The sequence below is a fragment of the Hemitrygon akajei genome, chromosome 28, assembly GCF_048418815.1.
Source record: "Hemitrygon akajei chromosome 28, sHemAka1.3, whole genome shotgun sequence".
Taxonomy (NCBI): domain Eukaryota; kingdom Metazoa; phylum Chordata; class Chondrichthyes; order Myliobatiformes; family Dasyatidae; genus Hemitrygon; species Hemitrygon akajei.
Window position 1 is genome coordinate 36,569,288 of NC_133151.1, and position 22,319 is coordinate 36,591,606.

Sequence of the window (22,319 nt, forward strand, 5' to 3'; positions counted from 1 at the left end):
CATTGTAGTGGGTGACTAATTTCCCCAATGTTGACTGGGACTCCCTTAGACTCAGGGGCTTAGATATCACTGCATATGTTAGAAGAATACTGGGATGTTTGATGATCTGGGCCTGTACTCACTGGAATCTAGAAGAATGAGGGAGAATCGTATAGAAACACATTGACTGTTGAAAAGCCTAGATAGCGTTGATATGAGAGGATGTTTCCAATAATGGAAGAATCTAGAACCAGACCACACCCTCAATACAAAGATGCCCCTCTAGAATAGAGATGAATAATTTCTTCAGTCAGAAGGTGATCAATCAATGGGTTTCTTTGGCATGAAGACAGTCAGTAGGGTCTCTTTCGCAAAATGTTCATTTATATTCAGAGGCCTGGGTGGACGAGTTTTTTTCAGCAAATACGGTCGGTTCCACAGGGTAAACGTACCTTTGTAGACAGTCAGAGACCTGTGTAGCTGTACCGCGGAGAGCATTCTGACAGGCTGCATCTGTCTGGTGTGGAGGGGCTACTGCACAGCACCGAAAGAAGCTGCTGATAGTACCCAGGACATCTTTAGGGAGCGGTGCTCATAAAGGCAGCGTCCATTATTAAAGACCTCCAACACCCAGGGCATGCCCTTTTCTCACTGTTACCGTCAGGCAGGAGATACAGAAGCCTGAAGACACACACTCAGCCATTCAGGAACAGCTTCTTCCCCTCTGCCATCCGATTCCTAAATGGACATTGAAGCTTTGGATAATACCTCACTTTTCCAATATACAGTTTCTCTGTCTTTGCACATTTTTAAAATAGTGTATTCAGTATACGTAACTAATTTACTTGTTTTTTCATTATGTTATTTTATTTATTATTATTTTTCTCTCTCTGCTAGATTATGTATTGCATTGCACTGCTGCTGCTAAGTTAACAAATTTCACGCCACATGCCGGTGATAATAAACTTGATTCTGAAATGTAAAACGCAAATGTTATTTTTCTGTGAGGCGATGGGAATCGCTCATGAAGCAACGAACAGGCGATGTTCCCGCCTTCTGCACACCGGAACGGTCCGGGGTCAACCCGCAATGTGGAACCCAGACAACGCGGTTCTGGGTGATGAAGAGCGGAGTCGTTCAGTGATCGGAGATTAAATTCTCCCTCTCGGGGCTGACTCCGGAAGTTCATTTCACGACTCTGCGCCTAGTGAACCCGCTGACTCTCTGCAAGGGGAGAGAGCTACATTCGGTCGGCTGAGAGGGGAAAACGAGCCGGGACTGAAACGAACCGGTTTCCCTGCAGATTTATATTGGTTTATTCGCGGAAGAAACATGTCGAGACATTGACAGATGCAGGATATCAAACAGACGGAAAACACCCGCCGCTCAGCCCTTCCACAGACATTGTGAGCGGCTCTGAAAAGAGCCTTTGGGTAAATAGATTCAGCTTACGTCGCTTCACTTACTGGCAGCGCCGGTTTTCTTGGGCAACAGGACGGCCTGGATATTGGGTAACACACCGCCCTGAGCGATAGTCACCCCTCCCAGCAGCTTGTTCAGCTCCTCGTCGTTGCGGACGGCCAGCTGCAGGTGCCGAGGGATGATGCGGGTCTTCTTATTGTCCCGGGCCGCGTTGCCGGCCAATTCGAGGATTTCGGCCGTCAGATACTCGAGCACAGCAGCCAGATAGACCGGGGCTCCGGCACCCACCCGCTCAGCATAGTTGCCCTTTCTTAGGAGTCTGTGAACCCGGCCGACCGGGAACTGCAGTCCAGCCCGAGACGAGCGAGATTTGGCCTTGGACCGAGCTTTGCCAGCGCCGCCTTTTCCACGTCCAGACATTTCCACAGTAACGATATTACTCCAAAGAGAATGAAGGAATGTTCAAACCCGCCCAACTCGCCTTTTTTATACCCTCTTTGAGAATGCAAACTGCTGTTTGTGATTGGTGTGATCCTGCTTATTCTCATTGGTGAAGTAAAATGCTCCAATCGAAGAGCTGTTTAATCACCAATCAGCAGTCCGTAAAGGTAGAAGCGCGGAAAATAACCGTCTCCTCCCCAAAGTGCACTGAAATCTGGAAAAAAGCCCGCCAGAGAATAAATCTATTGTTCAAATGTATTTTCAAGTTAAATAATTGCAGATCTGTTTTAAGATTGGGTCTTCGCATTTCCCTCTGTTACTGAAACCGGGCACATTTGATTTAAGTGTAGTTGATATTGGAGTGTCTGGGAACTCAATTCTTTAATTTCTTTCAACCCGTAACGGAACCGAATAAAACTGACCCTCAGCTTCTGCCCGCGGTCGGTCTCTGTGTGAACGTTATCAGGTTATGGAAAACGGCTCTTCTCAAACTTTGACCAGAGTCTAGTCTGCAATGTTATAAAGTTTTTATATGAAAGAGCCATCACGAGGAAATCTGCAGATGCTGGAAATTCAAACAACACACACAAAATGCTGGTGGAACCCAGCAGGCCAGGCAGCATCTATAAGAAGCAGTGTCGACGCTTCTCCATATGAAAGAGCCATGATGTCTTTCAGGCTCGAGTTGAAATGAGATTCAGGAGTTACCCAACTGGAACCAATAAACTCCTGAAGCCACAAATAAAACAACAACGGCAGCAATCCTCCGCTTGGCATGTATACCGAGTGGGACGGACTGATGGGGGGTAACAATTCCTTGTCAGTTCACTGGGAGTTTATTCCAACCACGATTTAGCTCTTGTAAAAGTCACCAGACATAAAGTATGTGTAATTTATTACCTAAATGCTAGTACAACTCTTACTTTGAAATTGGGAGTGGCTCTTAAAAGAGCCGTTGTGTTTTCGATCATCTCACTGGGGAGCTTTACTTGGAGCTGGTGTACTTGGTCACCGCCTTTGTCCCTTCGGACACGGCGTGCTTGGTCAGCTCCCCGGGCAGCAGCAGGCGCACGGCGGTCTGGATCTCCCGGGAGCTGATGGTGGACCGCTTGTTGTAATGGGCCAGGCGGGAAGCCTCGCCCCCGATGCGCTCGAAGATATCGTTGACGAACGAGTTCATGATACTCATGGCCTTGGAGGAGATGCCGGTGTCGGGGTGAACCTGCTTCATCACTTTGTAGATGTAGATGGAGTAACTCTCCTTCCTCAGCCTCTTGCGTTTCTTACCTGCCTTGCCCGCTGATTTAGGCAGAGCTTTCTTGGCGCCCTTCTTCGGAGCGGATTTCGCTGGCTCAGGCATTTCGTCTGACCGTTTTAGACCCAGAAATAAGCGGAATCGGCCGTGAACACGAGTTAAATAGGCAGCACCAAGAGCAGTATGCTAATAAGCGATGGGAATGCTTTGGATTCCCAATGGTTATTCGAAGAAAAGATTCATGCAGTCAATTCATTTCACTGGATATCTGTAGAACACATTCAACCAATCTGACCTCTCTCTCCGCTGCCCATTGTCGTTTTGGCTAACACCGTGGACTGGGAACTGGCGCTGATCTGGTGAGTTGCCGCTGCCGGTTAATTCGGCAGGAAGGAAATCTAAAATACAAAATGGACCATAAAGTACAGGCGCAGTATTCGGCCATTCGACCCATGGTGTCCGCTAGAAAAGCAGATGGAATGAGAAAAACACACACTTGATAATATGAAACGTTTATGTAATGAAACAGGGCAGCAGGAGATCGAAGGTCAAATTGTCATCATGAGAGACCTATTTCTGAGTGAGGTTGAAAGTCGAGTTTGTAGTCATATCGGAGACACAACATTCACAAAATATAAACATACTGTACAGAATTATAGATAGAAGAGAATTTGAGCAAGAATCTCAAGACAGTCCATTGCTGTGTAAAGTGGTCAAAGTGGTGCTGTACTGAGGTGTGATGTGGTTTCTCCAGGTTTATTAAAGAACACAATGTCTGTCCCTGTCAGTCTCTGGTACAGTGTGAGGGTGTGGGGTTCATTCTGTACCTGTCACTCTCTGGTACAGTGTGAGAGTGTGGGGTTCATTCTGTATCTGTCAGTCTCTGGTACAGTGTGAGAGTGTGGGGTTCATTCTGTACCTGTCAGTCTCTGGTACAGTGTGAGAGTGTGGGGTTCATTCTGTACCTGTCAGTCTCTGGTACAGTGTGAGAGTGTGGGGTTCATTCTGTACCTGTCAGTCTCTGGTACAATGTGAGAGTGTGGGGTTCATTCTGTACCTGTCAGTCTCTGGTACTGTGTGAGAGTGTGGGGTTCATTCTGTACCTGTCAGTCTCTGGTACTGTGTGAGAGTGTGGGGTTCATTCTGTACCTGTCACTTTCTGGTACAGTGTGAGAGTGTGGGGTTCATTCTGTATCTGTCACTCTCTGGTACTGTGTGAGAGTGTGGGGTTCATTCTGTACCTGTCAGTCTCTGGTACAGTGTGAGAGTGTGGGGTTAATTATGTACCTGTCAGTCTCTGGTACAGTGTGAGAGTGTGGGGTTCATTCTGTACCTGTCAGTCTCTGGTACAGTGTGAGAGTGTGGGGTTCATTCTGTACCTGTCAGTCTCTGGTACAGTGTGAGAGTGTGGGGTTAATTATGTACCTGTCAGTCTCTGGTACAGTGTGAGAGTGTGGGGTTCATTCTGTACCTGTCACTTTCTGGTACAGTGTGAGAGTGTGGGGTTCATTCTGTATCTGTCACTCTCTGGTACTGTGTGAGAGTGTGGGGTTCATTCTGTACCTGTCACTCTCTGGTGCAGTGTGAGAGTGTGGGGTTCATTCTGTACCTGTCACTCTCTGGTACAGTGTGAGAGTGTGGGGTTCATTCTGTACCTGTCAGTCTCTGGTACAGTGTGAGAGTATGGGGTTCATTCTGTACCTGTCAGTCTCTGGTACAGTGTGGGAGTATGGGGTTCATTCTGTACCTCTCAGTCTCTTTACTTCGCCCGTCCCCTTTCAGGATTCACCTCACACCTTGTTTTCTCTCTCCCCTACCCCCAACTTTTAAATCTACTTTTCAGCTTTTCCTCCCCAGTCCTGCTGAAGGATTTTGGCCTGAAACATTGACTACTTTTTTCCCTATAGATGCTGCCTGGCCTGATGCGTTCTTTCAGCATTTTGTCTGTGTTGCTCGGATTTCCAGCATCTGCAGACTTTCTCTTGTTTGTGACACAATGTTGTATATTGGTATCTCAGGGATGATGTATCTGGTTACATTGAACTACTCTGAATGGACTTTGCAGCAGAGCATCCAGAGCAACAAGACCAGACCATTGAATCCAACTCTGGGCTTGTGATAAATATGTAACTTCCCTCGAGTCTCTGTGGGAGGGTTTGAATGGTGTGTATTGTGTAACAACATTCGGGCTGATGGAGTTGAGAATGATTTTGACTGTAGATATGTAACCAGTGTGTTCATAGTGATCAGTGATGGGGCCTCTGTATGATCAGATTAAAATACACACGGGCTGATCAGATCACTGATGACATGAATGTTGGTGCAGTTGTGGGTGTTGAGGAAGGTTATCAAATGGACAGAACTGGATGTAGACCAGTTGGGAACGGGGACGGAGAAATAGGGGACAGAGTTTAATCTGGACGTGTGAGGAGTTTTACAGGTCAAATGTTGGAGGAAACTCCACAGTAAATGGCAACACCCTTAGGAGCGCTGATACACTGAGGGACCTTGCTGTGTCTGTACATATCATCCTGCAAGTGACATTGAAGGGAAATAAACTGCTAAGATCAAAGAGGGGGAGCAGTGAGAGGATTTGGGGGGTGGGTGTCTGTGTCGGGTAATGTAATGGGTGGAGATGTCCATAATTAACGACCACCGACATTGAGTTGTGTTTTTCTTTAAGAAGCAGGGCTGATGTTATGATGCAATTACATGAAGTTTTATTTAAACTGTTTTTACATTTCTGTGTTTGGAGGACAATAAATGAGTTATGGTGTTCCTCGAACAGAAAATGCCTCATCTCATTTTATTTGTGAAAACCCACAGTAACGTACTGGGTAACAAGTGACCAGTAGCTTTCACACCGCAAGAATACCGCAGTGTCAGTCTGTAACGAGAAAGCCCGATCACATTCTCTTCAGGTTCAATGGCATTGCTGACTCTGAGTTTACCACCATTGAATGCCAGCAGGGTCACAATCAGCAGAAACTCTTACAAAGCAACCCTGTAAGTATTGTGTGTCTTCGGAGGTCTGTGGGACATACCCAGAATTTGAAGCTTATATTAATGGAGAGAGACAAACTGAGCCAAGTCATGGCTTGATGGGCAGAGAGGAAAACAGAATTTGATGTTGTTTCCTTATGTCTGAACTCTGGCCGGTTAGAAGTGTTGTTCCTCCGAATAGTGTTCAGTCTCACTGTAACAGAGTGACATCAGACATCAACACAAAAACTGAAATAATCTTAGCTAAAATGTTGTCTTTCACCTGCTGATCTTCTTTGCAAATATTTCACAGGATAGAAAAGGCAAAGAATTTCTGACTGAGAATCTCAAACACAACAGTGTGTCAGGTCTGATGTGTCTGTCAGTTCCCCAGCATTTGAAGGCTACCAATCATTGAATGTGAAGGAGGAGATGGTTGAGAAGACAGCACACCAGTCTGAGCAAGGAGAACCCCAATACACGGACAGGTCCTTGATCTGACCTGATAAATGGCCACAGAGTTGATACCAGTGTGCTGACATTCACTGCCTCTCATTTTGCCAGGGATTCACCAGGCCACTGAACCTGCAGACACACAGCCAGTTCACACGGGGAGAGGCATTTCACCTGCTCCGTGTGTGGGACGGGATTCATTCAGTCACATGAGCCCATACAACACCAGTCAGTTCACACGGGGAGAGGCATTTCACCTGCTCCGTGTGTGGGACGGGATTCATTCAGTCACATGAGCCCATACAACACCAGTCAGTTCACACCAGTTTGTGGAAGCTCGCTGTGTTGAAGTAGCTGGGTGAGTTTTCTGCATTATAACATTGACTGCTTTTGGGACAAAATTAATCCAGTATGTTAACACCTCCCTATTCCAAAATATAATTCAACTACTCTATTACCGTACATTCCATAAATTTACACAAATGGGACATTTAACTAGAAGGATCCAACTGGGGTTTCCCAGGTTTTAGAATAGACGTTACAATTGTGATTATCCATGAGGACGGAAGATGGCCGTTAACTCCAATTATGATTCACAAAATGTAATATTATCTTAAGAGAGTTGCTGGCCATGTGTCTAAGCATACAGTAACATGGATCATCCTGTCCTGGAGCCATCTGGCCTGTACTATTAATAGTTTTCTTAAATTCACACAAAGCAAACCTTACATCGCTATCATTGCTACAGCTGGTTTCCAACACATTGAGTTATTCTCTTAAAGCTTTATCTCTACATTGTTGAGTCTCTTCATTATTTTGATAATAAATTGCAGCAAATGACCGAGCCAGTACTCAGCCTTCTCTCTTTCAGTAACAATTATATTACCTTCTTCCATCAATACTGGGTACCCTATGAATCCCACACCCCCATTTTCTTAATCATTCCCCAAATATCTCCAAGTTTAATAGTCCTTCCAATACTCTCACAATATGACCTCTAGTAAATCTTTTTCACAAGCTTCACTACTTTCCTCACCACGGCCTGTGACCTGTTTCTCTTAATAAGATCAGGCGGAGAGTGATACTTCATAACTTTCCAAAATGCCACATTTCTCTCAATAATTGCCTCTGCACACTCCTCCATACACCATGGTACAGCCTTTCTCCTATTAATCCACTTCTTAATATGAATCTCTTCCACCATCGTTTGATGATTAATGTGACCTTTCTTTGAATAAATCCACATCATCCTCACCATTCAGTCCAGACAGACGTTCTGTTCATCACATAAAACGTTAAAACTTCTCCCGATTTGCTTTACCAAAGTTCCACCTACTGAAAGTGCCCTCTTGACCCCGATATAAATCTAAACCCAGACTTATAAATAAATCACGCCAAATAACGATATAATTCTGGAAGGAATAAATTAAATGTGTTAACAACAGGTTTCCTGAATACATACAACTTCAGATAAATTTGATAAATCAGAAATCAACTTGAAGTCTTGATCATTAGAAATCAGGCTTCTGGAAATGCGCGCAGTAGCCCTTCTTGTACCGTCTGCAGTAATGTAGCGGGGCGTTTATGATTGGTGACACAGTGCCTTATCTGATTGGACAGCAAATATTCCAATCAGAGAGCTGCTTTTTCACCAATCAAGAGACAGAAACGGCAGAAGCGCGGAAAATAACTGTCCAACCGCCGAAATAAACTGAAATTTGTAAAAGACCGCCAAAGAGCCTTTGTTGCTGAAATTAAACTACAACAGGTTTGTTTGTCGACCCTTTACCCCCGTTAATGAAGTCCAACACATTTAAACCAAGTGTAGTTAATATTGCGATGGTGTCTGGGAATTTAGTTCACCGATTTCATTCAATTGATGAACGATTGGAATAAAACAGATTCTCAGCTTCTGTTCGCGATCGGTCATTGTGTAAACTGTCAGTTTACCAACGGGTCGCCCTTCAGAAAGTGGAGCTTTAAACAATACTCTGAACGAACCGTGAGTGTACAGCTCTCGCGTTGGAATGGGGTTAAGAGAAGTAACCAAAATGTGGCAAAGCTAATGATCCGCATTCCCCACAGTAATTATACCAGAAACAATAATTAGTGTCACGTCAGAGAAATCGAATGACAGAGAGGGAAATGATGGGGAAGGGGTGCTTAACGATTCCGTGCCGGTACACAGGAATGTAACAGAGAAATCGGGATTATACTGAGCAGCGGACAGCAAGTTCTGATTGACGGAGATAAGATTCTGAATGAGTTCATCAACAAGAAATGTCCAACTTTACCTCAAATCCATGTTTCAATATTTAGTAACTCTTTTCATGAAACCGTGAGTGGCTCTTAAAAGAGCCTTTGATTTTCGGGTTTGTTTTGTCAGCAAACTTGTCTTCACTTGGAGCTGGTGTACTTGGTCACCGCCTTTGTTCCTTCGGACACGGCGTGCTTGGCCAGCTCCCCGGGCAGCAGCAGGCGCACGGCGGTCTGGATCTCCCGGGAGCTGATGGTGGACCGCTTGTTGTAGTGGGCCAGGCGGGAAGCCTCACCCGCGATGCGCTCGAAAATATCGTTCACGAATGAATTCATGATGCTCATGGCCTTGGAGGAGATGCCGGTGTCGGGGTGAACCTGCTTCATCACTTTGTAGATGTAGATGGCGTAACTCTCCTTCCTCGACCTCTTGCGCTTCTTGCCAGACTTGCTCGCCGGTTTGGCCAGAGTTTTCTTGGCGCCCTTCTTGGGAGCGGGTTTCGGTGGATCAGGCATTTCCTCGTCGGTTTTAAACACAATAATAAGCAGAAGCTGTCCGGAGCGCGGATTAAATAGGCAGCGCCCAAAGTGGTATGTTAATGAGGATGGCATTCCCATTGGCTGTTTGGAGAAATGAATCACCAATCAGAACGCTGGGGGATGGGACGCGGCGCCAATGTGTGGTGGTTGCCGCTGTCGTTTAATGCGGGAGGAAGTACAGAAGGGCAGAGACAGGCGGGGGTGCGGGCTGACATTGAAAACGGAAACGCAAATTTCAAAAGCAGAATGAAAATAAAATCAGATGAAATATTGTAAAATTAAACAATAAGACGTTCAGTTCATGACACAGGGCAGCAGGAGAGCGAAGGAGAGATTTGGACATTTCAATGTAAAGTTCAAATCGAGTTTATTTATGCACAGGTGAAAGGAACAACGTATTTGTAGCAGCATCACAGACACATTGCATCAGACACAACATTGACCAGAAACACTGGAATTAAATATGAATTATACCAAAAAATACAAATAGACAGAGGACTATCAGAACAAAATCAAAATAACAAAGAGATTATGCGGGCAGTGGGAGAATCGCCCCTCTTGTGCTTCTTCATCTCGTCACTCTCGATTCAGTGTCACGCAACGCTGCCACTTTGATCTGGCCCATGCCTTCATTCACCAGGTCCAACACTTGCCTTTATTGGTCTTCCTCCTCCTGACACTAGTCATCGGGTTTGTGGGGCTGTGTGTCCCCTTGGACCTCTGGATTAGGTTTGAGGGTAGGCCTGGTGGATGTATATATGCTGGGAGAGATAAGGCTGTAGAGTTTAGTATGGTGAGATATGTGGGGCTACGGTGGATGGGGTAGTGTAGTGGAGCCACACAGTGGCTGATGCCTTTCATTATCGTGGTTCAACACCACTTGGCTGAGGGAACCGGGTGTGCAAAGTGACACATCATCAATAATACAACTTAGGGTCATTGGGTGTTTCGGGTCTTTAATCATGAGACCATCTCGCCCAGGCGACCCAGCCAGGGTGGATCAGGCCCGGTTTGTGTTTATCCCAGGGAGCAAGATAACGAGAAGCATGTAATTCTGCATGTTGTATGATTTTAGACCTTGTTACTTGGCATTATTTTGACCATTTGGGGAGTAGAATGTTCTGAGGCCTAGTAATCAGGCTTTACCTCCAAGTACGGTTCAACTTCCCTACTCTAAATTTACACCTGTCTTTATTTTGCATCTGTGTGCCTGGGATTGCGTGGGTTAAATTAACAGATTTTACTGCAGTACAAACTAGTGATTAATGTTGGGCAGATTGATCCATGATTCCAAAACGCAAAAATCTCTGAAATCCAGAAGTTTTTGTGCTGACATGACATCACAAATGGAGAATTTTACCCAGAATTAAATGGCTTGTCTAATGAAGAGCGTTTCATGGCTCTGGGCCTCTATTCACTGGAATTTCGAAGAAAGAAGGGTTACTGAATTAAAATCTATCAAATAGTGTAAGGGCTTGAGTGAGTGGATGTGGAGAGGACTTTTCCTGTTGTGGGAGTGTCTAAAACCAGACCACACAGCTTCAAAATAGAAGGGCATCCTTTTAGAATGGAGATGAGGAGGAATTTCTTCAGCAAGAGAGTGGTGAATCAGTGAAATTTTTTGCCACAGGCAGCTGTGGAGGCCAAATCACTGGATATAGGCAGAGATTGGTGCTAACAGGAAAGATTGATCAGTGATGATGAAATGGCAGAGCAGGCTCAATGGGCCAAATGGCCGAATTCTGCTCCTAAATCTGATGGTCTTACTTAGTGACTAAAATTCTCCCTCAGCTTTGACACAACCTAGCACCTGAGGCTCCAGATTACTTATATAAGGAATACAGATGTTCTTTGTCCTCTGATTAAATAAATATGATCTCATTTCCATCCTGAATGCTTGTCACCTCACTCTGATCAACAGACACAAAATGCTGGAGGAAGTCAGCAGGCCGGGCAGCATCTATGGGAAAGAGTAACGAGTCGATGCTTCAGGCTGAGAACGTTCACCAGGGAGAGATCTGCTGGAAGGGTCTCGGGCCAAAGTGTCGACTGTTTACTCTTTTCCAGAAAGGCTGCCTGTCCTGCTGAGTTCCTCCAGCATTTTGTATGTGTTGCTTTGGATTTCCAGCATCAGCAGATTCTCTGGTGTTTGTAATTTACGCCTCATTCTGAGGGTATTTTCCTCAGTAATGGAGCTCTCATTCAGGGGAAAGATCCTCCTTGCCTGCTGTCTGTCACATCCTGAAAGAATCTAACAGATTTCCTCATTTTCTCATTAACTGCAGGAATACAGACCCAGCCTACTCACTCTCCTCTCACATAACCAACCCTCCATCCCTGGAACCAGCCCGGTCAGTGTGGGGAACAGTCACTGAACTCCCTCTATTGCAGGGATATCCTTCCTGAGGAAGTGTGACCAAACCCGGACACTATATTCAAGGTGTGCTCTCACCAGGGCCCTATAGACTCCCAGTGAGACATCTGTACCCCTCTTCTGCACTCCTCCTGGATCACAGGACAAAATACTGTTTGCCTCTCTCATTACTTGTTGTATCTGCATGTTAACTCAAGTGATTTGTTTACAAGGATGCCCAGGTCCCTCTGAACATCCCGTGTGGAAATAACTCTTACAGTTTGTTCCTGGGGATGGGTGATCTCACATTTCCCCACATTCTGTTCCATCTGCCCCATCCTAAACCGTTCACTCTCCTGTCTACATCCCCCAAACCTTCTCACTACTGACCCTGTCCCTCCCACTCTGCCACAGCAACAGACCTAGTCACTGAGTTATGCAGCACAGAAACAGACCCTTCAGCCCAACACATCCATGCTGACCAAGCGGCCAAACAAAACCATTGTCAGTTACCTGAATTTGGCCCATGTCCCTGTGAAACTTCCCTCTCCACAGTCCAAGAGATATTGCAACTCTGCCCCCCATACCATCACTGGAGGTAGTTTGTTCCATGTAAACAGCACATTCTGTGAACAAAACCTGCTCCTCAGGGTCCCAGTTAATTTTTTCCTCTCTGACTTTATACCTGTAATCTCTAGCTTCCAACTCCATGACCCTGGAGATAACAGATTCACTATTGACCGTATCAATGCCTGCCGTTATTTTATCGGCCTCTCTAATGTCACATACACTCTGATGAGAATGTTCCAGCCTATACAGCCTCCTGTTAAATCTCTTTTGCACCCTCTCCAGTTTAATGTCACCCTCTCATCACAGGGCAACTATAACTGTACGCCGTGCTCCAAGAGTAGTTTCCCCAAGGCTGGTAGAGCTGTAATGTGACGTCACGGTCCAGTGTCCAATACTCTCCCGATGAATGCAAGTGTGGCAAACACCTTCTTCACCGTCCTGCCTATCTGTGTTTACACTTTGAAGGAATTCGATATCTGCACCCCGATATCTCTCTGTTTTACAGCACTCCCAGGGACCGAACATTCCCCACGGCAGTTCTGCCCTGGTTCGTCAATGACAATGGAACAACTCTTGTTCTTGTTTGCAGACTCGAAGGGCCGAATGGACTACTCCTGCACCTATTTTCTATCTCACATTTACCTGTCATTACTCAAATCAGTGACCTCATTGATCACCGTCCTGTTGTATTGCTGGTTACATTTTTTCACACTTTAGTGATATCTGCATATTTGCTGAGCCGGGCATTGACATTGTCAGCCGAGTCTGTAATGAATGAACTGCAGCAGCAGACCTGACTCAGCTCGCAGGCTTTTCCTTGCAGCGATACACGCACAGTGCTGGAGGAACTCAGCAGGCCAGGCAGCATCTGTGAGAAACAGTAAACAGCCGACGTTTCAGGCCGAGACCCTCCAGAATCTGAACAATGTCTTGTTTGGTTTTCCTTCGTGAATGGATAACATAACCCATCCTCCAATCCTCTGCCACTACTCCTGCCCGAGAAACGCGCAGAGAGACAGAGGCGGGGAGGTGAGGGGACAGAGTCAGAGTGACAGACAGGGCCGAGACCGGCCTCACATCTTCCAGCTCCGTCTTCACTTTACTACACCCGGCAATTTCCAACGGTTTATCCGAAACACAGAGCTCCAGAGAGGGGAAAGAAACTCCCTCACACACCACGTACACAGTGAAGGATTTGTAGGAATTTACTGGCTGTCGGACTTCATGCAATCAGTATACAGTGTGATTGGCGCAGGATTAATTTCAAATCGCCCGCCAATTTCAGAGCACCCAGCAACGGTGCTTGATTACGTTTTTATATTATTTACCATTAATTGTATCACGGATTCTACAATATCAGTTTCATTAAATATATAATTCCCTCAGTGAAGATTTGAATAGATGATTACAGAATGATGATCGATCTTAATGCATTCAGAGCTTCTGCCGTAATCACCGACAGAAAAGGCAGAATCGCAAACATATTTCAAGCATAAAGGATTAATCTGCTTCAAAAGTAACTCAGCAAAATATATCGATAAAAATAATTAAAGGGTTGTGGACACAGCTCCGTTTGTGAGGCGGTGGGTGGCTCTTAGAAGAGCCTTTGTGTTCTCGGGAGGAAGTGGGAGTTTCTCAGCCGCCGAAGCCATAGAGAGTGCGGCCCTGGCGTTTCAGAGCGTACACCACATCCATGGCAGTGACCGTCTTGCGCTTGGCGTGTTCAGTGTAGGTGACCGCATCCCGGATCACATTCTCCAGGAAAACCTTCAACACCCCGCGGGTCTCCTCGTAGATCAGACCCGAGATCCGCTTGACGCCGCCACGGCGAGCCAGACGGCGGATGGCCGGTTTGGTGATGCCCTGGATGTTATCACGGAGCACTTTACGGTGCCGCTTGGCTCCGCCTTTGCCCAGTCCTTTGCCTCCTTTCCCTCTGCCGGACATGATGCTGCTTCACTCAGGTCGCTGCTCAGTGACAAACCGACTGCTGCTGTCTCCTTTTATACACAGCGCCCCGACCTGCCCGAGAAACGCGCAGAGAGACAGAGGCGGGGAGGGGAGGAGACAGAGTCAGAGTGACGGACAGAGCCGAGAGCGGCCTCTCATCGTCCAGCCCCGCCTTCACTTTACCACACCCGCCAATTTCCAACGGTTTATCCTAACCAGGAGGTTTGTTGGTGTCACTTGGCGGAGTTTGAACTGGAGTAGCAAGTGGGAGAATGTATGTGTGACAAGACAGTCTGCAAAGAACGAGAGCCAATGTCAGGCCAATGGTGGAACTGATGGGATGAAATGAGTTTATTTAAACATTAGGAATATGTGTCAGATGGACAGGGCTGGCAGCTCAACATTCCTGGGTTTGATTGTTTTACATGTGAGGGGGTTAAAAAGTGCAAAGATTACACAACTGGGAATGTCACAGCAAACTGGAGGGTTCATTTACAAAGGCAAACTTCAGTTACACTGACGGGATTATTGAAATGCCCCTCCGCAGTAACAAGTGGGGGACTTTATCTTCCATAGAATTGACTGCAACTTGCTTATTGCTAAGATATTCCAGACTGGTTCAGCGAATCTGAGGAGTGTTTGAAACATTATGTAGAGCTCAATCAGAGTTCAGAACAGACGGGAATTAGTTTTTCAGAAATGAACCAGGCCAGCTGACAGCTGAGAGTCAGTGAATATTTTAGGATCTTATATTTCTCTTACTTATGAGTAAGAATAAAATTAGATCTTGTATGAAGGTACTAAATCTGGTACTAAATGAAGGGCAAGTTAGAATGCAGTAAGACAGAAGCCAAGGGGCATTGATTGGGAGCAGCCACTGTTAGACAAGTCCAGGCCTGACATGTGGGAGTTGTTTAAAGACCAGCAGATCCGAGTTTGATATTGAGGTACAGGATTCATCCACATTTGAAAAGGCTTAGGGACAATCAGCATGGTTTTGTGTGGGCAGATCACGCAACATTGATCGAGGGTTTGGTGGTGGTGATACAGGTTATAAGATACAGGAGTAGAATTAGGCCATTTGGCCCATCAAGTCTGCTCTGTCATTTCATCATGGCTGATACATCTTTCCTCTGAGCCCCAATCTCCTGAACTTCTCCCTGTATCCCTTCATGCACTGACCAATCAAGAACCAATCAACCTCCACCTTAAATACCTAAAGTCTTGGCCTCCACAGCTGCCACCTGTGGCAATGAATTCCACAGATTCACCACTCTCTGAAGAAATACTTCCTCATCTTCATTCTAAAAGGATGCCACTCTCTTCTGAGGATGTGTCCTCTGGTCTTAGACACTCCCATCCTCTCCACATCAACTTTATCAAGGCCTTTCACCATTCGATAGGTTTCAATTCGTCATCCCTCATTGTTCTAACTTCCAGGGAATAAGGGCCCAGAGCCATCAAACACTCTTCATATGACAAGCTGTTTAATCCTGGAATCATTTTTGAGAATCTCGTTTGAAACCCATCCAGTTTCAGCTCATCCTTCTGAAGATAAAGGGCCCAAAACTGCTCCCAATACTCCAAGTGAGACCCCAGTACTTTATAAAGTCTCAACATTGCATCCTTGCTCTTATATTCTAGTCCTCTTGAAATGAATGCTAACATATTTGACTTCCTCACCACAGACTCCACCTGCAAATTAATCTTGAGAACCAGCACAATGACTCCCAAATCCCTTTGCACCTCACTTTAGACAATAGGTGCAGAAGTAGACCATTCGGCCCTTCGAGCCTGCACCGCCATTTGAGATCATGGCTGATCATCTACTATCAATACCCGGTTCCTGCCTTGTCCCCATATCCCTTGATTCCCCTATCCATAAGATACCTATCTAGCTCCTTCTTGAAAGCATCCAGAGAATTGGCCTCCACTGCCTTCCGAGGCAGTGCATTCCAGACCCCCACAACTCTCTGGGAGAAGAAGTTTTTCCTTAACTCTGTCCTAAATGACCTACTCATTATTCTCAAACCATGCCCTCTGGTACTGGACTCTCCCAGCATCTGGAACATATTTCCTGTCTCTATCTTGTCTAATCCCTTAATAATCTTATATGTTGCAATCAGATCCCCTCTCAATCTCCTTAATTCCAGCCTGTACAAGCCCAGTCTCTCTAACCTCTCTGCGTAAGACAGTCCGGACATCCCGGGGATTAACCTTGTGAATCTACGCTGCACTTCCTCTATAGCCAGGATGTCCTTCCTTAACCCTGGAGACCAAAACTGTACACAATACTCCAGGTGTGGTCTCACCAGGGCTCTGTACAAATGCAAGAGGATTTCCTTGCTCTTGTACTCAATTCCCTTTGTAATAAAGGCCAACATTCCATTAGCCTTCTTCACTGCCTGCTGCACTTGCTCATTCACCTTCAGTGACTGATGAACAAGGACTCCTAGATCTCTTTGTGTTTCTCCCTTACCTAACTCTACACCTTTCAGATAATAATCTGCCTTCCTGTTCTTACTCCCAAAGTGGATAACCTCACACTTATTCACATTAAACGTCATCTGCCAAGTATCTGCCCACTCACCCAGCCTATCCAAGTCACCCTGAATTCTCCTAACATCCTCATCACGTCACACTGCCACCCAGCTTAGTATCATCAGCAAATTTGCTGATGTTATTCTCAATGCCTTCATTTCGGGCTGAGAACCTTCATCAGGATGAGAACATGGAATATCACTGCCATGGATGTGGTGTACGCTCTGAAATGCCAGGGCCGCACTCTCTATGGCTTTGGCGGCTGAAAAACATACCGAGCTCTGTGGCACCCCACTATTCACCACCTGCCATTCCGAGAAACACCCATTCACCGCTACCCTTTGCTTTCTATCTGCCAACCAGTTTTCTATCCATGTCAATATCTTCCCCCCAATGCCACGAGCTCTGATTTTACCCACCAATCTCCTATGTGGGACCTTACAAGTGCCTTCTGAAAATCGAGGTACACTACATCCACTGGATCTCCCTTGTCTAACTTCCTGGTTACATCCTCGAAAAACTCCAATAGATTAGTCAAGCATGATTTGCCCTTGGTAAATCCATGCTGGCTCGGCCCAATCCTATCACTGCTATCCAGATATGCCACTATTTCATCTTTAATAATGGACTCTAGCATCTTCCCCACTACTGATGTTAGGCTGACAGAATGAAAGTTCTCTGTTTTCTCCCTCCCTCCTTTCTTAAAAAGTGGGATAACATTAACCATTCTCCAATCCTCAGGAACTGATCCTGAATCTAAGGAACATTGGAAAATGATTACCAATGCATCTGCAATTTCCAGGGCCACCTCCTTTAGTACCCTAGGATGCAGACCATCTGGACCTGGGGATTTGTCAGCCTTCAGTCCCATCAGTCTACTCATCACCGTTTCCTTCCTAATGTCAATCTGTTTCATTTCCTCTGTTACCCTATGTCCTTGGCCCATCCATACATCTGGGAGATTGCTTGTGTCTTCCCTAGTGAAGACAGATCTAAAGTACTTATTAAATTCTTCTGCCATTTCTCTGTTTCCCATAACAATTTCACCCAATTCATTCTTCAAGGGCCCAACATTGTTCTTAACTGTCTTCTTTCTCTTCACATACCTAAAAAAGCTTTTGCTATCCTCCTTTATATTCCTGGCTAGCTAGCATTCGTACCCCATTTTTTCTCCCCGTATTGCCTTTTTAGTTAAGTTCTGTTGTTCCTTAAAAATTTCCCAATCATCTGTCCTCCCACTCACCTTAGCTCTGTCATACTTCCTTTTTTTTAATGCTATGCAAACTCTGACTTCCTTTGTCAACCACTGTGGCCCCTTCCCCCCCTTTGAATCCTCCGTTCTCCAGAGGATGAACTGATTTTGCACCTTGTGCATTATTCCCAAGAATACCCGCCATTGCTGTTCCACTGTCTTCTCTGCTAGGATATCCGTCCAGTTAACTTTGGCCAGCTCCTCCCCCATGGCTCCATAGTCTCCCCTGTTCAACTGCAACACTGACACCTCCGATCTGCCCTCTCAAATTGCAGATAAAAACTTACCATATTATGGTCACTACCTCCTAATGGCTCCTTTACTTCAAGATCGCTTATCAAATCCTGTTCATTACACAAGTCTAAATCCAGAACAGCCTTGTCCCTGGTCAGCTCTCGTACAAGCTGTTCCAAGAATGCATCCCGTAGGCACTCTACAAACTCCCTATCCGGGGGTCCAGCACCAACCTGATTGTCCCAATTCACCTGCATGTTGAAATCCCCCATAACTACTGCAACATTACCTTTGCCACATGCCAATGTTAACTCCCTATTCAACTTGCACCCAATATCCATGCAACTGTTTGGTGGCCTGTAGACAACACCCATTAGGGTCTTTTTGCCCTTACTGTTCCTCAGTTCTATCCACACAGACTCTACTTCTCCTGATCCTATGTCCCCCCCCTTGCAAAGGACTGAACCTGATTCCTCACCAACAGGGCCACCTCACCCCCTCTGCCCACATTTCTGTCCCTACGATAGCACGTATACCCTTGTACATTCATTTCCCAGGTCTGATCTCCCTGCAGCCATGTCTCCGTTATCCCAACAACATCATAGTTACCCATTCACACCTGAGCTTCAAGCTCATCCGCCTTATTTCTGACACCGTGCATTCAGATATAGAATTTTTAGCCCATTTCTCCTCTCTCTGTTTAAATCGCTGCCTATTGTGCTTAACCCAGCTCCCCAAACTCCCATCGGGCTATACGCCCCTTGAATTTTGTTGTCCTTCCTAAATTTACTTATTCTTACTGCACATTTAACTCCATGTTCCGTCAGACCATCCTCCTGTACATGTGTCCTCCTTATCACTTGTTCCGCCTCACCTTTCTCTACCACACACTTAATATTCCGGAACCATGTAGCCCCCACCTGCCCTTTATTCTTCATCTCGCTATCCTCTCTCACATTCTGGATCCCTGCCCCCTGCAAATTTAGTTTAAACCCCCCCGAGAAGCACTAGCAAACTTTCCTGCAAGAATGTTAGTACCACTCCAGTTCAGGTGTAAACCGTCCCTTCGGAACAGATCCCACCTTCCCTGGAACAAAGCCCAATTATCTAAAAACCTGAAGCCCTTCCTCCTGCACCATCCTCTCAGCCACGTATTAATCTGTATAATCCTTCTGTTCCTTGCCTCACTCACACGTGGCACAGGTAGCAATCCTGAGATTGTTACCCTGGAGGTCCTGCCCTTCAGCTTCACACCTAACTCCCTGAACTCACTACGCAGGACCCCCTCACTACCCCTACCCACGTCGTTGGTCCCTACATGGACCACAACATCTGGGTTCTTGCCCTCCCTGTCGAGAATAACCTGCACCTGATCTGAGATGTCCCGGACCCCGGCACCAGGGAGGCAACATACCATCCGAGACTCCCGATCTTCCCCACAAAATCTCCTATCCGCCCCCCGACGATAGAATCCCCTATCACTACCGCTCTCTTCTCTTCCCTCCTCCCCTTCCTAGTCGAGGGTCCAACCTCAGTGCCAGAGACAGGACCACTGCAACTTGTTCCTGGTAGGTCATCCCCACCAACAGTATCCAAAACGGTATACTTATTGTTGATGGGAACGGCCACAGGGGTGCTCTGCTCTCTCTGTCTGCTCCCCCTGCCTCTCTTGACTGTCACCCATTTGCCTACCTCCTGTCTTTTCAGTGTGACTACCTCCCGATGACTCTTATATATCTCTGCCTCTGCCTCCCGAATGATCCGTAGTTCATCCAGCTCCTGCTCCAATTCCCTAACTCGGTCTGATAGGAGCTGCAGCTGGATGAACCTTTTGCAGGTGTGGTCATCAGGGACAACTGTGTTGACCCTGACCTCCCACATACTGCATACGGAGCACACCACTGCTCTAACTGTCTCCCCCATTACCTGATCCCAGATTAGTCAGAATAGATGAAAAAAGTACCTACTGACCTTACCTTTTTAACCTCAGCAAGCACGTACTCAGGCTCACTGATTTCCTCTCACCAAAGTCCACTTGCACCGAAGCCTGCTGAGCTAAAGCCCAGCACTCTACTCCCACGAACTCCACTGCCCGCTGCTAAAAGTGGGCCTCTTTTTAAACCCCGCGCTCGCTGCTGATGTCACCCGCACCTGCGCAGTTTTACCTTCCTCCTCAGGTACTGCCCAGGGAGGTCAGACGGTTTTGGCCTACCTACAACGGCTGATACTCCGATCCTCTGATCTCCAGTCGTCTGTCGACCTCCAGCACTCCTTACTCCCGCTCCGCTGCCCACACCAACACTGCCCGCTGCTAAAAGTGGGCTTTTTTCTGTATCTTTTCTCCCTTTAGAAAATAGTCAACCCTAATATCTCTTCAACCGAAGTGCATGACCATACACTTCCCAATTCTGTATTCCATCTGCCACTTATTTGCCCATTCGCTTCATCTGTCTGTCTTTCCCTATTTCCTCAAAAATACCTGTGCATCCACCTGTCTCTTCATATCATCTGCATATTTTGCAACAAATCCATCAACTCCATCATTCAAATCATTGACATATAACGTAAAAAGAATCAGTCCCAACATCTTGGTGCTTGATGAGGGCAAGACTGTGGACATGATCTCTATAGAGCTTAGTAAGGCATTTGAAAAAGACCCGTGGGATTCAATATAAATTGCTATTTCAATTCAGAAATGGATTCCTCATAGAAAGCTAAGTAGTGCTGGAAGTCCATGAACAGTGGTGATCCACAAGGATTGAAGCTGGGAATTATGCTGATTGTGATATATATCGATGTTTGGATGAAAATGTTGATGGGTGGTTTACAAGTTTACAGGTGACAGCAAGATTGGTGGAATTGTGGACAGTGTAAACATTGATCAATGCACACAATGGGATATAGATCACAAACAGATATGCAGAGAAGTTGCAGAAGGAATTTAATCTGGGAGGGAATGCGGTTTTGCACTTTGGGAGGTCAAATGAAAGAAGAAAGTATAATGTTAATGATTGACTCCTTCCCAGCATTGGTGTAAAGAGTGATCTTGGGATCCAGGCACATAGTTCACTGAACGTGGCTGCACAATGGGATAAGGTGTACAGAACGCTGGTCCCGACTAGTCAGGGTGTTGAGTAAGGGAGTCATGTATTAAGACAGGCACACAAACGTACAGGGAATGGACCATGTCCAGGTAGGCGTGTTCAGCTCCTTCAAGTCAGTATTTAGTTGATAGATAGATAGATAGATACTTTATTCATCCCCATGGGGAAATTCAACTTTTTTCCAATGTCCCATACACTTGTTGTAGCAAAACTAATTACATACAATACTTAACTCAGTAAAACATATGATATACATCTAAATCACTATCTCAAAAAGCATTAATAATAGCTTTTAAAAAGTTCTTAAGTCCTGGCGGTAGAATTGTAAAGCCTAATGGTATTGGGGAGTATTGACCTCTTCATCCTGTCTGAGGAGCATTGCATCGATAGTAACCTGTCGCTGAAACTGCTTCTCTGTCTCTGGATGGTGCTATGTAGAGGATGTTCAGAGTTATCCATAATTGACCGTAGCCTACTCAGCGCCCTTCGCTCAGCTACCGATGTTAAACTCTCCAGTACTTTTGATGCACCATTGGCAGCAATTACAGCCTTGAGTCTGTGTGGATAGGTCTCTATCAGCTTTGCACATCTGGACACTGCAATTTTTCCCCATTCTTCCTTACAAAACTACTCAAGATCTGTCAGAATGCATACAGTTTGTGAGTGAAAAGCTCTTTTCAAATCCAGCTACAGATTGAAGTCTGGACTCTGACTTGGCCACTCCGGGACATTAACTTTGCTGTTTTAATGCATTCCTATGCAGCTTTGGTTTTAAGCTCGTGGTCATTGTCTTGCTGGAAAACAAATCTTCTCCCAACTCTCAGTTTTCTTGCAGACTGTGTTACGTTTTCCTCCAGGATTTCCCTGTATTTTGCTGCATTCATTTTACCCTCTACCTTCACAAGCTTTCCAGGGCTTGCTGCAGTGAAGCACAATGCACCATGCTCCACAGTAGGGATGGTGTGTTTTTGATGATGTGCAGTGTTT

At 45.9% G+C, this 22,319-nt stretch overlaps 4 protein-coding genes across 4 annotated transcripts; all 4 read right to left on the minus strand.

Moving 5' to 3' along the window:
- Positions 1-877: 877 nt before the first annotated feature.
- On the minus strand, positions 878-1,845 carry LOC140717561 (histone H2AX-like). Its single transcript, XM_073031135.1, has one exon. The coding sequence runs from the start codon at positions 1,819-1,821 to the stop codon at positions 1,438-1,440; it is 384 nt and encodes a 127-aa protein (XP_072887236.1). The 5' UTR covers positions 1,822-1,845; the 3' UTR covers positions 878-1,437.
- An 862-nt stretch (positions 1,846-2,707) lies between these two features.
- On the minus strand, positions 2,708-3,202 carry LOC140717562 (histone H2B 1/2-like). Its single transcript, XM_073031136.1, has one exon. The coding sequence runs from the start codon at positions 3,200-3,202 to the stop codon at positions 2,828-2,830; it is 375 nt and encodes a 124-aa protein (XP_072887237.1). The 3' UTR covers positions 2,708-2,827.
- A 5,528-nt stretch (positions 3,203-8,730) lies between these two features.
- Positions 8,731-9,308, minus strand: LOC140717563 (histone H2B-like). The gene has a single exon (XM_073031138.1). It carries the CDS (start codon positions 9,302-9,304, stop codon positions 8,930-8,932), a length of 375 nt encoding a protein of 124 aa, XP_072887239.1. The 5' UTR covers positions 9,305-9,308; the 3' UTR covers positions 8,731-8,929.
- A 4,578-nt stretch (positions 9,309-13,886) lies between these two features.
- LOC140717860 (histone H4) lies at positions 13,887-14,198 on the minus strand. The gene has a single exon (XM_073031581.1). The coding sequence runs from the start codon at positions 14,196-14,198 to the stop codon at positions 13,887-13,889; it is 312 nt and encodes a 103-aa protein (XP_072887682.1).
- Between the last annotated feature and the right edge of the window lie 8,121 nt (positions 14,199-22,319).